This window comes from Bombus fervidus, chromosome 3 (genome assembly GCF_041682495.2).
Source record: "Bombus fervidus isolate BK054 chromosome 3, iyBomFerv1, whole genome shotgun sequence".
Taxonomy (NCBI): domain Eukaryota; kingdom Metazoa; phylum Arthropoda; class Insecta; order Hymenoptera; family Apidae; genus Bombus; species Bombus fervidus.
Window position 1 is genome coordinate 12,120,469 of NC_091519.1, and position 14,983 is coordinate 12,135,451.

Here is a 14,983-nt window from a genome sequence, read left to right on the forward strand (position 1 = left end):
ACTATTATGAAATATCCTGAAACTAAAAAACTTAAATGTTTTTGTCATTTTTTAAATTATAATAAAAAATAGTTCAAGAAAAAATTTACAAATTAATGTACCATTCTGATTGCTTGATTCCAAAATATTTTAGATAATCTGATGAGTTAACTAGAAATGGTTCAACTCATAAATTGAATGTAAGTGATATGCTTATGTTATATATATATTATTGAGTATAATAATAAAATACAGTTGCGTACTTCATTAGTAGTATATATATTCAATATAAATGTTGGTATAAATTAGTAAACTTATAGAAAGTGCTCCATAAATGATGTGTTGATTCCATGATAAATGTAGCTGATAAAATATTCAGTTGAAAATATTTTGAGAATGGAGAATACCATTAAATATCTTTTTCTTAATGTCACTTATTGTTAATGAAATTTTTTATTGGAGCCATATATATATCAGTGAATAGTAGGTGAAATATTTTGTAAGTTATATTGTTTTCCTTTAAAATATTTCAATAACTATTTTCAATAAATTAATAATTTATATTTTAGAAATTTTTGTGATTCTGTTTTTTAAACAAAAAGACTTATGGAACAAAATAGAAATATTCATTTATAAGAAGCAAACTTATATAATTTCTATTATTAGCTTTAATAATATAAGTGAATATTTTTGTAAGAATACATATAATATTTTATTATTAATATCATCCTTCTTTAATTAATTGAAAACCCAATGGCTTTAATTACATGCAAAATTTAGTCGTACCAATTAAAATATTTTAAAGAAATCAGAATGGACATTCTAAAATATCATTGAACTTTTCTTATATTCTAAAATATATGTAAAGAAGTGCAATTTTAATTAAAAAGTAATGTCAAATAATTAAAAAAACAGTTATGAAAAAGATATTTTTTTAACCATATTTAATCCTTTTATTTTATTAGATATATTTTTATTTCCATTTTCAATAAAAATGAATAAGTTTAAATATTTTCATTTAATAGTTCGATTTTGTATATTCATAGATCCTTATCTCTGCTCTGGCACTATATATTGTTATATATACCATTATTTATTTTAAATGATTTAATGATCTCTACATATTTGCGATTGATACAATAAAAACTAAATAATTGGCATGTGTAAAATAAGACTGATTTTTTGTCTTTATATTATTCATAAGTTATGTACTAGATTTAAATTTTTAAAATGCTCCTTTCCACATGAATAATATTCTTTGATATTTCAAATAAAGAAAGTTAGAGAATTTATTCATTGTACACAAATACTACAATATTAAATTGAAAATTAAAAGTAATTGTGATGTACATATTTCATTCTGCATTATACAAGATGTATTACAAATAACTTAAGAATATTTAAAAGAATAATGTTAAAATACTTTTAAAAATATATAAATGTGTATGTTAATAAAAATTTTATTTATATATTTTATTTGTATAATAAAAAAATTATGCAGTTCTTTGTACATGCAGATGAAATTATATAACTGTATTAAATGAGTTTTACAATAAAAATACATGTTAAATATGAAATAAATAAATTTTAATATAAATATAACAAAATGCATTTAACCACTATCTTCCTCATACAGAGAATATATTGTATATTCAATTTCGTATCTTCTTCTTAAAGACTTAGATTTTCTTTGATTATGTACTGAGTGTAATAAAATTTCAAGGTTTATTTTAATTCATATAATTAAAAAATATTGTTACTTTTATATTACTTTTATATTTATATTATAGCATTACACATTAAATTGTCATAAGTTATAAAAAATGTATCATTGTAAATTTATTCTTCACTTATGTTTTACAAGTACTTGCATTAAGTATGAAAATTAGAACTTATATACATAATTCTGTTCAATATAATAATTTTATTGATAACGTACAAAAATAATGCTATTACTATATTACATCAAAAATAAAAACTACGTATTTTCCTCTTCCATTAAATTTTAATTTAGCATTCCTTCTAAAAATACTAGCGCATCGACATTATCAATTGCACTTTCTACGTCTCTTTTCTGTAAAGTTTTTTTCTTCATTCGTGCTGTATATTTGTATGATTCTTTAATAAGAGAATCAATAAAAAGTTCCTGTAATAAGACATAAGATTTAATAATAAAGACACACACACACACACAAAACATTTATTATTTATATTTATTACAAAAACCACTTCATTCTATATATGTATATGTTAAAATGTTTTAGTTTACATAAACCCAATATAAATACATAACATAACACAATTGAAACATAAACCCAAGAACATGCATAACACAATTGTTACAAATTTACTGCCTACAAATTTTTAAGAACTTTGTAATTATTGTAGTATAGTAGCAATATTATCATTCATATTATGCACAATTCATAAATAAATGAGATACATTTTTAAATTACCGTAGATTTTGTAATTAAGAAAACAGCTTCTTGGTTAACCATATTCACTTCAGGATCCATCTTTATAATTGTTTTTATTCTACCTAATGGTAATTTTACTAATTTTTCCTTTTGCTCTTCGTCGATACGAGCATTATTTTCAACTTCTTCTTGAAAATCCTGAAGATTTTCTCCTCCTGTACTAATAATACTTTCATTTAATTCTTTATCACTTCCTTCCTCTTCAAAATTTGCCATATTTATATTAATTTGAACTAATATTTCAGGTGCACTAAAATAAGTTAAGCTATAGGAACAAAATTTCGATACAATCCAATTATTTCATAACATATAGTAAAATTCATTTTATTAGAAATATTTGTTCATTTTTCAGTAGTTAATATTAAATTTTCTTAAGTATATTTATATCTTTAAATTTTAATATCAAAAAATTCAAAGTAGCAAATACTTTCATACTTCCTACTTTAAATTCAATTTTCACGATTTTGTAACTTACGACATAATTTTATTTTATATTGATTCGTATGAATATTTTTTTACAATACTTTTATAATTAACTAAAATTAAATATAATATTTAAAAATTACAGATATCTAATATAATAGTGCATAGAATAAACTTTATGTTTTCGATACATTATTATATATAAGGTAGTGTATTATCAGAATCTTTTATTTTTAGTTATATTAAAAATAAATAAATGTAAATGTTCATATAATTTCATATTGTACGTTATTTAACATTTGGCGGATTACATTAGTCTAGTGATAACAGCAATGACTTTCTAGTGGTGGAACGTAATATTTTTATTCCTGAACTTTAAAGAGAAAAGAACAATAATTTCTTTTCTGTAATATCATTTTACTAAATTTAATTGTATAATATACACGAATATAATAAAAAATGCACTCTATTAAATATTCGCCCCACTCTATTTCGAGAGATATAGTTACCAATCTAAAACATTTTAATACAACGGTAAATGCCTTTTCAATTTCCACATGGACATCGGGCTTTTATTTACGACTGATAATTTGACAGTCGTTTCAAAATTTATGAAAACTTCTTGAAATATGGAAGAGAAATCTTGTAAAGAGCAATTAACAGAAAATTCAGGTTCTTAAATATATATTACGTTTCGAAAGAATGAATATATAACTTATCATATTCGTTTTATTACAGATATCAACCAAGATGAGTTGATTCTTCAACAACAAAGACGTATCGAAATGGAGGTTAATATACGCTATCGTTCTTTATAAATTGATTTTTTTTTTTAATTTTCTTATAGTTATCATTTATTTTTTATGGAAAAAATTACATATTCTCATTAATCGTATTTAATAATTGTCGTTAAGGTCCATTCTTATTTTTTATCTTTGAGTTTAATAAACATTTTGTTTACTAATTATCTTATTATGAATTGTAAATCAAGTGTACATATTATAAATAAGTTACATATAAACAATCTAATTTAATATTTATTATCTTCATCTCTTTATTTTATATTTATAAAATGAAATAAAAATATGAAATAAAGTTGTTATCTTCCAGATTTCTGAATCCATTGCTTTGGTTGGAGAGAAAGAATCCATAAAAAGTTTGGAACGTGAATACTCTGAAGATGAAATATACCTTTCGAAAGCTAAAGCATTAGGTCAAAAATATTCATATATTAGGAGAACTAGACCAGATGGAAATTGCTTTTTTAGAGCCTTTAGTTATGCTTATCTTGAAAAGTTAATTGGAAATAAAGAGGAATATGAAAAATTTCGGGAACTTGCATTAAAAAGTAAAGAAAGTTTGGTAGCATTAGGTTTCCCCCAATTTACAGTTGAAGATTTTCATGATACGGTAAATACATTTTATTATAAATCATATACTGATAAATTTTTATGTTTTTATTATTTTAAATGTTCAAAACAGAAAATGTTTCTTTGTATTACAGTTTATGGATGTAATTGATAAAGTAGGAGAAGATACAGAGTCAAGCTATATTGAATTACATAAACTTTTCAATGAACAAGGGTGTTCTGATTATGTTGTTGTATATCTTAGATTAATTACCTCTGGTCAATTACGGCTTGAAGCTGATTTTTACCAGCATTTTATTGAAGGAGAACGTACTGTTTCAGAGTTCTGCCGTCAAGTAAGTACTATGAACATTATTTTATACCAACATTTACAATTAATATTATATTGCTATTTTGATAGAACAGTGTTATAAATTTTGAGAATTCATTATGTGACACAAAAACTATATTTTTCTATATGTAATATACAATATATATATATATATTAACTATAATTTTTCTATATTTTTAATATATATATGGTTTATTTTTTAATCAATATTAATTAAATTAATTACTAAAGAATGTTTATTTTTATAGGAAGTAGAACCAATGTACAAAGAATCTGATCACATTCACATTATAGCTATGAGCACTGCTTTAGGAACTGGTGTACGTGTTCGTTATATGGATCGAGGTGCTGGAACTGAAGTAACTGCACATGATTTCCCTGAAGGTGCAACTCCAGCTGTTCATTTATTATATCGTCCTGGTCATTATGATATTCTATATCCTTGATAAATCACACATTTAACTGGCACATAACTTTTTAAAAAATCTCACAACAAAGATTAATTATTTAGCAAATTATATCTTGTGTACGTAATCAAAACTCATAAAATTTCTGTTTGGTTAGATGTAACATTACAGTTGTAAGTAATTAATTTAAGCCTTATAGAATATTCAATAAAATTATGAAATTTTATGTAAAAAAAGCTTGTTTTTTAAGAAAATACAAAAGGTGGGTCTTTGTTATTAATAATCATACTAAATTGTTCACAACCTTTAATCATTTATTAAATACATAACAAAGAATTTAACATGATTTCTTTAGTGCATTATTAATACAAATTATTCTCTTAAAAAATTTTGAGATTATAAATTTTAAATAAAATCAAACAACAGATCATGTTATCAGGATGATACGTTGATTATAATTTTTATAACATTAATTATAATTATGTATTGTAAATGCTTTGAAAGACATATTTTAAGCATAAATTATATATCATAATAACAATACAAGGAATATAATAGAGAACGTAGTTTTAAATTCATTGTAAAATTAAGTTTTATTATATAGAAGCCTTAAATTATTTATATGATTGAAAAAAGAAATAGTTTTAAAATACACAATTATGCACCTAATTAGTAATAATATGATACAAAAGTATAAAATATATGAAAAATTATATATTATAAATAAAGATATAGGGTAAGTATTTATTATAATTTATCTTTGCATAGAACGTACTTGTTCAGTAACTTCTTCTAAAGTTATAAAACTTCTATTGATAGATTCCATTTGGTATTCTAAATGAGTGGTTAGAAGAGCAATTTTCTTCAGATTAGCCTCTGCAGTTTCTAGACTATGCTCTTGTTGTGCAAAATTTTTTGCACTGTGCATTAATATCTATAAACGTATCTTAATTAAAAAAACGATATTTATAAAATATATGAATTTTCATAAATATAATGTTTAGATAAATGTATCTATTTTGAAATTTTACCTCACTGCTTTTTGAACCTCTTTGTATTTGTCTTGCAAGGGATGCAATATTGTTTACATTAACTTGTACTCTATCAGCCAATCTCATTTTTGACTCAACAAATAAGCTTCGAGCACTTGTACTTGAAGCTGAAGCCATGGCGTATAGATTTTTATTAATTTTGAAAGAAACTTTAGTTCAATAATCTTCAGATTCTTATCTGTAATTGTTAACATAGACTTAATAATGAACAATAAGATATATTGCATAAGAATTAAAAATATATTTTAAAAATTAACTTTAAAACATTCATATAATTAAATGGACTAAAAATCATAGAAAATAACAACATTATTATTAAATACAGGGAGTCTTTGCTGAAGTTAACACTTACATGCGGATTTTGGTTAATTGTAACAATAATATCTTTCACATTTGTCTCGTGCGTTTGTGGTTTTTTATTCTAAACACTACCGGTTTCCTTATGGAAATTGTTCTGTGTACAAGTGTATAACCTCTTTTACACACTGATTAGTTTCACCATAAATAGAAGTCTGTTCAATCTTGCTTCAAATAACAATTTATTCATGATCTATTAATGATTTATTCGCACTAATCGCAGTTAGGTAAAGAACCTTGTTTGTATCTACCAGTATCTACTATAATAAACATAACTCAATATATTCATCATTTTGTTGATATTTTCAGTACATATTGCTATTGGTGAATATAACTATCACTTCGAGCATTTATAATATAAACAAGTTCATATACTATTCTAGCGTTATTTGATAATTAAATTACATTTCAGGGGTACAACGTCATTATGTGAAGATTATAATTCAGAGATAGTCAAATGAATAAAGTTCAATTAAAATGATTCAAATTAAAAAAAATTTTTTTCGTCCATCAAAAGTAATAAGAGAAAATATTGGTGACTTTAGGAAAATAAAAAAAAAAGAAATAATTCGACAAAATAATTTGTCTTCCATGGTATTCCTCTTTTGAAATCATTCGAATTATGTCATAAACATTTTTCATGTCATTAAAAATAGAGCAGATATTTACATGTAAATCTTACATGCCTCCTTCACGTAAAACACCCTTTAATACTATCATGATGTAATAATTTAAGTATTTTTTATCATAAATTTCATTCTATATAATAAAATTTTTAATTATAAGAGAGGTATAAATAAATTTAATAACTTCTGTTGACAAATGATATATATATTATTAAATTAATAAGATTCATTTATAAAACCATATGTATTTCTATAAATGTTTCGCATCTGTCACTTTAAAAGAGTTCTATATGAAATATATAAATTATATCAAAAACGTTTATAATATAGGATTCAGATATATAATTTCCAGTATTATAACTTTCTCTTAGATTATATGTTTGTAACTTTAATGTAGATTACACAAAGTGATGATAGATTCAGCTAATAATCAACTGATATGTAAGAATACATCAGAAATATATTCATGTGTGCGAATATCATATATATATATATATAAGTCTTATATGTATATAATGTGGATACGAAACGGTTTTCGAAAGTCAATCTTACATTTTATAAAAATGTAAAGAGAAGTAAGATACGCATGATATATGTAGTTAATATATGAAGGGTAAAGTTTTTCTTGTGAATCCAAAAACTGATTTTTTTTCGTTTCGATTTAATAGTCTTATGTGTATGTAAAGTTGAGCTTTTTCAACGTATTTTACATGTTACATTAACGACATCTTGTTTTCTATGTTATGACACATAGTTTTATAACCTCAAAAAATTGCATTTCTTATGTTGCATTATTATGTTGCATTTCTTATAATAATAAATCCAAAAGACCATGTTATAAAAAATAATAACAGACTAATTTACCACTATAATTTTCAAGTTGCTATATGAAATGTTATTAATATTTTGTGATTAAAATAATAGTTTCTGAGATGGATCTTGATGTTACTTTACTCGCTCAACAAATTAAAGAAACAAATAAACTTTCCAGAGAGAATGCAGAGGTAATATATTTCATACAACTGTTTATATCACATAAAAGAAGTTACATATATAAGATTTCTTTTATTATAGCATTTAAAAAGTTTGCGTATACAGCTAAAAAACCCTGTATTACCACAACATGAAATTGAAACCCGTGCTGGATCTCGTCCTCCAACACATGAAGAAATGAAAAAATTTGAAGAAATAGAATCTATTAAAAAAGGATGTTATAATACATCAGAGGATAAAATAATTGTTCATAATTGGAAAGAATTTTGTAAGGTTTGTCTGTTTAAAAAATATTCTATATTCTTATATATCTTAACGTTGAAAAGATTTTCCTTATCAAATGTTTTATTATTCCTATACAGTTACATCATTGGGACCCTAAAGAGGTTGAACCATTTTTACGCTTGAGAGATGAAAATAAAACATATATACGCAGTAAAAGGGAAAGAAAAAGATTTGTACAATTTTTAGCAGATGGTTTGCCAAAAAGAACTTTGTACAGTGTATATCACAGATTTAGAATTTTGTATGCAGATAATTTTCAAAGAAGGTAATATATATATAAAATAAAAAACTTCTTTTGTATTAAATGCTTAATTGATTTTCATTTAATACTTTGTGTTCTATTTTTCTTATGTAATATTCACACTCTATTAAATATTATATAAACATTAACATTCTTGTTTTATATCAAAAATAAGAATAGTTATGTTGTATATTAAATATTTTTTGCAATTAAAAGTAATATAACTTTAATTCTCTAAATCTTTAAAAATTTATTCTGTAAATTCAGTAGTTTTTAATTTAATTATGTTTAATATATGAAGGTTCCATCCAGACGAAGATAGAATGATTTTGGATCACTTAGAACATAATGTCAACCTTAATCAGAGGCGAAAATATGCAGATTTAGCAAAAGTTTTAAAACGAACTCGAATTTCTATTTGGCGTCGTTATAGATTACTCAAGAGAAGACGTTATAGATGTGATAATTGTTAGATTTTTATGATTCAAAATCAGTTTCATGTCATTTATTTCACCATCATGAATTTTCAATTGATATCAAATACCTTTTCTGGTTTAAAAAATAATTATCTAGCAAGATTTATAAAACGAAATTGCACTAGGTGTCCGCATGGACATGGTATCCGCCTCACATGTAAATAAAACAATCCGTTTGTCGCTGAAGAAATATTATATATTTAACTACTTTTATCTGATATATGCAGTTGTATGAAATACATTACCTTTTTTTTTTCTGTGGAAAGTTAATTGTCACATTGTGTTGTAATTTTATTTATTTTTCTTATTTCTGTATAATGTATGTTTAGATTTACTATAACAAAATTAAAAAATGTTAATCGCAAATTTTATGTATAAATAAACAATATTTAATAGAACATAATACCTTTATTCATTAAACATAATTCAGCATTCATTTGTTAAAACTTCTTAACCCAAAGTTTATCAACTTAATTGATATGAATATTTAAATCAATTTTGTATATTACGAAAAGGGAATTTTGCATATTAAAAAGGAATATAGACAAAGTGAAATTACTTGTATCAAGTAATTTGATATACATATTTATACATATGTATTTAAAAAAACTGCATTTTCTGAAATATGCAGTATTTATGTGTTTTGCTGACGCAATACATTATTATTTACACGTCTTCTATGCGATAATCACATTTTATGAATATGATCATAAAATGAACATAATTATTGTATAATTTCCAATTAATATTAAATAAACTATTGTGTGGTTTAAATATGAGAAAACACATGTACAAAGATTAATAATGTATATATAATATATAGAAATTATTTATATTCAGTAAAGGTAATAATAGTATCTTGTAAATAATTTATTCTATATTATTGTAGAATTAATATGCTTAGTAAATATAATGTTAAATTTTCTAATTAAACATAATATAGATTATGTACACAAAGTGCAAGTAGTTTATATCAGAAATTTTTAATAAAACTTTTACTTACTTTAATTTTCATTTTTAAATACTAACTACTGATTTATACAATTTATACATGTTTGATATTTTCATAAATTGCAAAATAAAATATATGATTTATTTAATAATGTATGATTGTTTTTTTTAATACATAATATGAACAGTAAAATGTTTAAAATAATACAGGTATATAATATACATGTGAGTCACAGAAAGGAACAGATTTAGTCTTTTGTACAAAATTATAATACTGCCAATATTACAATAAATTTTTTAATTCAATTTTTTAAGGAAGAAAGGAGTAAATAACATAAAGTATAAAATATCATATGACCTTTGCATTTTTGCAATTACATATAAAAATATATATAACTATACATTCAAATTTGTACATAGGATGTTCCAAAATCATGCTACAGAACTATTTGCTACATACTATAAATTTCTTTTTATTTTAAGAATCAAAGCCTATGAAAGCAAATCATAAAAAATATTCTTTTATTCACAAAATTTATCTGTTAAATAAAAATTAAAAAATTAAGAACTGAACATTGAGAAATGTATGTGATATAATTACAATTCACTGGCACTAGTAAGATATATGTAAAGTACATTACTATACTAAATTAATTAAATAATTAATTAATTAAAATAATAAATTAAAGTACTATATATATACTATATATATATATAAATGTACTGATTTGAAAATGTTTTCAATAGCTTTAATGTACTTTACATATATCTTACTAGTGCCAGTGAATATATATATATATTTAATTATTGGAATTTGAGCAGCTTGAGCTGAAAATTAATGATTTTTAAAATTTATTTGCTTTTATATTAAAAATGAAACTACGAAATGATATGAAATTTGCTAATTTCTCCTAACATAAGTTTGTTTGTTTCTATGTTTAATATGATTTTGGGACACTCTATAAATAAATAAATATGTTTAATTATTACAATTACATTATCTGTATAATATTATTTATAACTACTGGGCTATATTTAAAAAATATACACATGATTAGAAGATATTCACAATGACTGTTGTTTAAATGAAGAAACAAATTTTGTTATAACAAAGCATTTAGAGCTTCTACAAAATTTAAATATGCGAGTATTTAAATAATCTTTCTCTGTAAAAAGGCTGCATATATATTTACACAAGTGTATGATTTCTAAAATAATATTATATTATATACTATATGAGTCATATCATAATATTTTCTATATATATATATATAGACTACTAAATATATAGACTACTAAAAGTAGCCTATATAATATATATATATAATTTGTCATGATGTACAAGCAAAACCATTGTTTTTTTTTTCTTTTTTTTGAAATTATGAATCTTATTTATTAAAACATTTGTCCTATCACAGCAAGTGATCGTACTGCAGATTGCACATTATTTACATGAATATGATGAGCAACTGTGTGATGATGGTCATCTACAACCATCTCTCCATATTGAGCTCGACAACGTTTCTGATGTGCAAACAAACTGCCACTGTGACTATAAGCAGCCCCACACGTTTTGCAAACATATGGTTTTTCTCCAGAGTGAGTATAAGTATGTTCTTTTAATGTACTTAGTCTTTTAAATGCTTTGCCACATGTTTTACACAAATAATTTGCCTCTCCAGTGTGTCGTGTTAAGTGTCGTCTAAAAGCTGAACTCACAGCAAATGCTGCACTGCATACGTGGCAAACAAATGGTTTATCACCTGTATGAATCCTAATGTGATTTGCTAAACTGGTCGTTGTAGTAAATCCACTATTGCAAGTTTTACAGACATGTGGTTTAATACCAGTATGAGTTCTCATGTGATAAGTTAAAGAAGAATTACTTGGATACACTTTACTGCAAATATGACACAAGTATTCTCGTGGAACCTTTTCTTTTGGTTTATGTGTCCTTTGATGAAGAACAAGACGAGCTTGACTAGCACATACTTTTCCACAGATTTCACAAGTAACTGGTTCAGCTTTTGGTTTATGCATTGATACATGACGTCTAAGACCTTTCTTTGTTGCCATAATTTTATCACAATGTTGACATTTATATTCACCAGATTCATCTTCATCACTTTCTTCTTTTTTAACATTTTCATTCTCTTGTAAAGTGCTTTGCGTAGTACTTGGAAAGGAATCATCATCAGAATCAAAAAATTTATTATCGTCTACTAAATTGTCTAGTAAGCCATGACCATGTTTTTCTGCATGTTTTTTTAATGTATCAGGCCTAAAGAACCATTTTTTACATACAGTACAGGAATATTTTTTATCTCCATGTACGAGAGTATGTCTTTTCAGATTTTTTAAAGACGAACAATATTGACTACAAATTTCGCATTTGTACAACTCAGGTGCATTTTCAAAATCATAGACTTCATTCACAGTACTATTTTCATCATCAGTATCATCTTCAAATTTCATTTCTTTTTTTGGTTGCTTGTTATCCTTTTGTTCATCTGTACTAATTTGTTTAATCATGTTATTTACTTTTTCAGTATGAGATTTTAAATGACGTACAAGACTTTGAGGTTTAGAAAAGCATGCATGACACAATTGACATGCAAGAGGTTTTGATGCATGTATTTTTTTATGATTTTCCATATTTTCTAATCTATAAAACATTTTTGAACAAACATTGCATTTATGTTTTTTTTCATGAACAAGGGAATGTTTTTTTAAACCTCTTTGTGTGCTGTAACATTTTGCACATACTTTGCATTTAAATTTTAATTCTCTAGAATCTTGACCATCATTGCTTGAATCATAATAATTATTATGAATTTCATCTTCGCTATAGGTTTTATTAGGCACTGATTTTACTTTCCTAGTAGAAGTACGTTTCTGTAAAACTTCTTCTTCTTCTTTGACATTATCATTTAACATATTGTCATCAAAGAATTCCTCCTCTGGTTTTTTATCATCCTCTTCTGGATTTTGATTGATATCTTGGTTTTCTTCTGGTTTATTTTCCATATCAATAGTTTCAGAAATATCATTGTTACTCTCTTGAGTGAGAGATGTTTCATGTATATTATTCTCTGAAGTGCAAGATTCCTTTTCAATTTCTTTAGATCCTTCAAATCCGATAGAACAAATAAAAAGTTTTTCATTTTGCATATCAATCTGGTTGGTGCTTAAGTTAGATTCATCTCTACAATATGAGTCATTAGTTTGTATATATTCTTGAGAATTTGGTACTCCATGCATTTCTTCTTTCACAAAATAATCTTCTTGATCAATTTGTTTTTTTGATAATAATGTTCTTATCTCAGATTCAGTTTGTGTAAATGTGTCCTAAAATATTTAAAAGCATTTGCAGTTACTATACCAAGTTTACAGTTACTATATAACAAATTGACATAACATGTTATATTTACCACAATAGTAACTTTAGTTGGTTTATTATAATACATTCGCAATTTGGCATCAGAATGTTGACACTGTTGTCTAAATTCATGAGCAACACTTGCTTTATAGATACAAATATCACAAATTAATGAAGGTAATCCATCTTGTTCATGAATTTCTATCGAACCACAAACTTGTATCTTTTGTGGAAGGCTCGAAAAATCATTTACTTCTTGATCCGTACAGAAGATAGGAGATAAATTAGTACCCTCTGTAAGGCAAATTCTGCATATTCTGTCCATATTAAGTGGTAAATCAAAATATTCTGTCATTGTTTAATGCAAATACAGAACAGTTTCTATGTAATAGATTTCCTGTAAAGAATTTATATAAACATGTTATATGATAATTTCAATGCAAACACTTTTTTAAATAAAATATTTGGTTTTATTTTATGTATTATTTTATTTTATATTTTTTAATCAGAAAAAACATTTCATAACATAAACATTGGGTTTTTAAAATCCGAACTTAAGTGTATATTTACAACTTTTATTTAATATATAAATAACAATATAGTATTTAATGTTATTGATAATAAAGAACAAAAATTCATTATAAAGTTATAAAAATTCGAAATCATTGTGACAAAATTTTGAGATGCGTCAGTATATTCAATAACGTATACATAATAAAAAAAATGGAGTATACATACAAGATGGAAACATTTTATTTGAAAAACACTTATTTTTAAAGGAAATAAAAAAGATTAACATACAAAAATGAGAGGTTCTCAACCTTCGGATCTTTTGTGCACCGCGAAAACATGCCACGATGTTGAGACAATGCTTTAGCAGTGATGCCCAGATGAATACATTGCAGCTTCTTTGAAAAACCTGTATCTTTCAAAATTTGTATAATACACAATTCTCGAAAAATCTTTACCGTATGTTAAAGAACAATGTCACGTGTTTCGTTATTAATCATATATTATTCGTTTCAATGATACTTCTCTAAGAAAAATCTATCACTTCTCTATTTCTTTGTTTAATGGCTTCCCTGTACTACGAAAGTTGAGAGCAATCTGAAGCGAATGCACGAAATGAAGAGTCTAGAGACTTAGTGGACGGGTCAATACAAAGAAAAACTATACGTATATGGACGTATACTTCAATAATTGGTAGTACTTATTTCATGTAATAGGATGCAACTGTACAACATAAAGTTAAATATATTTTGTAATAATCAGGATAATAAAGTATTTATTGAAAAATACCTTTATTTCACCTTTTTCATTTATATTTGTGATATAATTAGTATATTTTACATATCAACAACATTATAGCTTGATATATATTAAACTTGTATGTTAGAAATCGAATATTATAATATATAAAATATATTGGGGGGAAGGGGGGGATAAAATGTTAACACGATTATCTGTTGTTACTGCTAAGATAAATTTTGAACGGCATTAATTTATTTCGATTAAATTTTCATTAAATTGTCATTTACTCATTCTAAACTTGATATTAAATATAGAATCATTTTGATTTAGTGCGCTTTATATTTTTGTATTAAATAACCAATCGAAATAAACGGTTTGTAACTAG

The 14,983-nt window shown here is 24.3% G+C and overlaps 5 protein-coding genes across 7 annotated transcripts; 2 read left to right on the plus strand and 3 right to left on the minus strand.

Moving 5' to 3' along the window:
• Positions 1–1,883: 1,883 nt before the first annotated feature.
• Positions 1,884–2,951, minus strand: Pole4 (DNA polymerase epsilon subunit 4). Its single transcript, XM_072000851.1, has 3 exons — positions 2,932–2,951; positions 2,436–2,706; positions 1,884–2,125 (listed from the first exon to the last, which is right to left on the minus strand). The coding sequence occupies exons 1-3, from the start codon at positions 2,934–2,936 to the stop codon at positions 1,985–1,987; spliced, it is 417 nt and encodes a 138-aa protein (XP_071856952.1). The 5' UTR covers positions 2,937–2,951; the 3' UTR covers positions 1,884–1,984.
• Positions 2,952–3,393: 442 nt separating this feature from the next.
• Positions 3,394–5,223, plus strand: LOC139985948 (ubiquitin thioesterase otubain-like). The gene is made up of 5 exons (XM_072000850.1): positions 3,394–3,551; positions 3,618–3,670; positions 3,990–4,289; positions 4,384–4,584; positions 4,829–5,223. Exons 1-5 carry the CDS (start codon positions 3,509–3,511, stop codon positions 5,024–5,026), a joined length of 795 nt encoding a protein of 264 aa, XP_071856951.1. The 5' UTR covers positions 3,394–3,508; the 3' UTR covers positions 5,027–5,223.
• Positions 5,224–5,550: 327 nt separating this feature from the next.
• On the minus strand, positions 5,551–7,062 carry Borcs7 (BLOC-1 related complex subunit 7). The gene is made up of 3 exons (XM_072000852.1): positions 6,392–7,062; positions 6,019–6,217; positions 5,551–5,921 (listed from the first exon to the last, which is right to left on the minus strand). The coding sequence occupies exons 2-3, from the start codon at positions 6,154–6,156 to the stop codon at positions 5,742–5,744; spliced, it is 318 nt and encodes a 105-aa protein (XP_071856953.1). The 5' UTR covers positions 6,157–6,217; positions 6,392–7,062; the 3' UTR covers positions 5,551–5,741.
• Positions 7,063–7,823: 761 nt separating this feature from the next.
• On the plus strand, positions 7,824–9,557 carry LOC139985930 (uncharacterized). Its single transcript, XM_072000832.1, has 4 exons — positions 7,824–8,026; positions 8,097–8,288; positions 8,378–8,565; positions 8,843–9,557. The coding sequence occupies exons 1-4, from the start codon at positions 7,955–7,957 to the stop codon at positions 9,012–9,014; spliced, it is 624 nt and encodes a 207-aa protein (XP_071856933.1). The 5' UTR covers positions 7,824–7,954; the 3' UTR covers positions 9,015–9,557.
• A 1,719-nt stretch (positions 9,558–11,276) lies between these two features.
• Positions 11,277–14,462, minus strand: LOC139985928 (uncharacterized). Of its 3 annotated transcripts, none has more exons than XM_072000827.1 (3): positions 14,169–14,462; positions 13,400–13,744; positions 11,277–13,316 (listed from the first exon to the last, which is right to left on the minus strand). In XM_072000827.1, exons 2-3 carry the CDS (start codon positions 13,700–13,702, stop codon positions 11,364–11,366), a joined length of 2,256 nt encoding a protein of 751 aa, XP_071856928.1. In that variant the 5' UTR covers positions 13,703–13,744; positions 14,169–14,462; the 3' UTR covers positions 11,277–11,363. The 3 variants fall into 3 exon arrangements, with proteins under 3 accessions (XP_071856928.1, XP_071856929.1, XP_071856931.1); XM_072000828.1 differs by having other exon boundaries at positions 14,149–14,462; XM_072000830.1 differs by having other exon boundaries at positions 14,086–14,462.
• Positions 14,463–14,983: the final 521 nt, after the last annotated feature.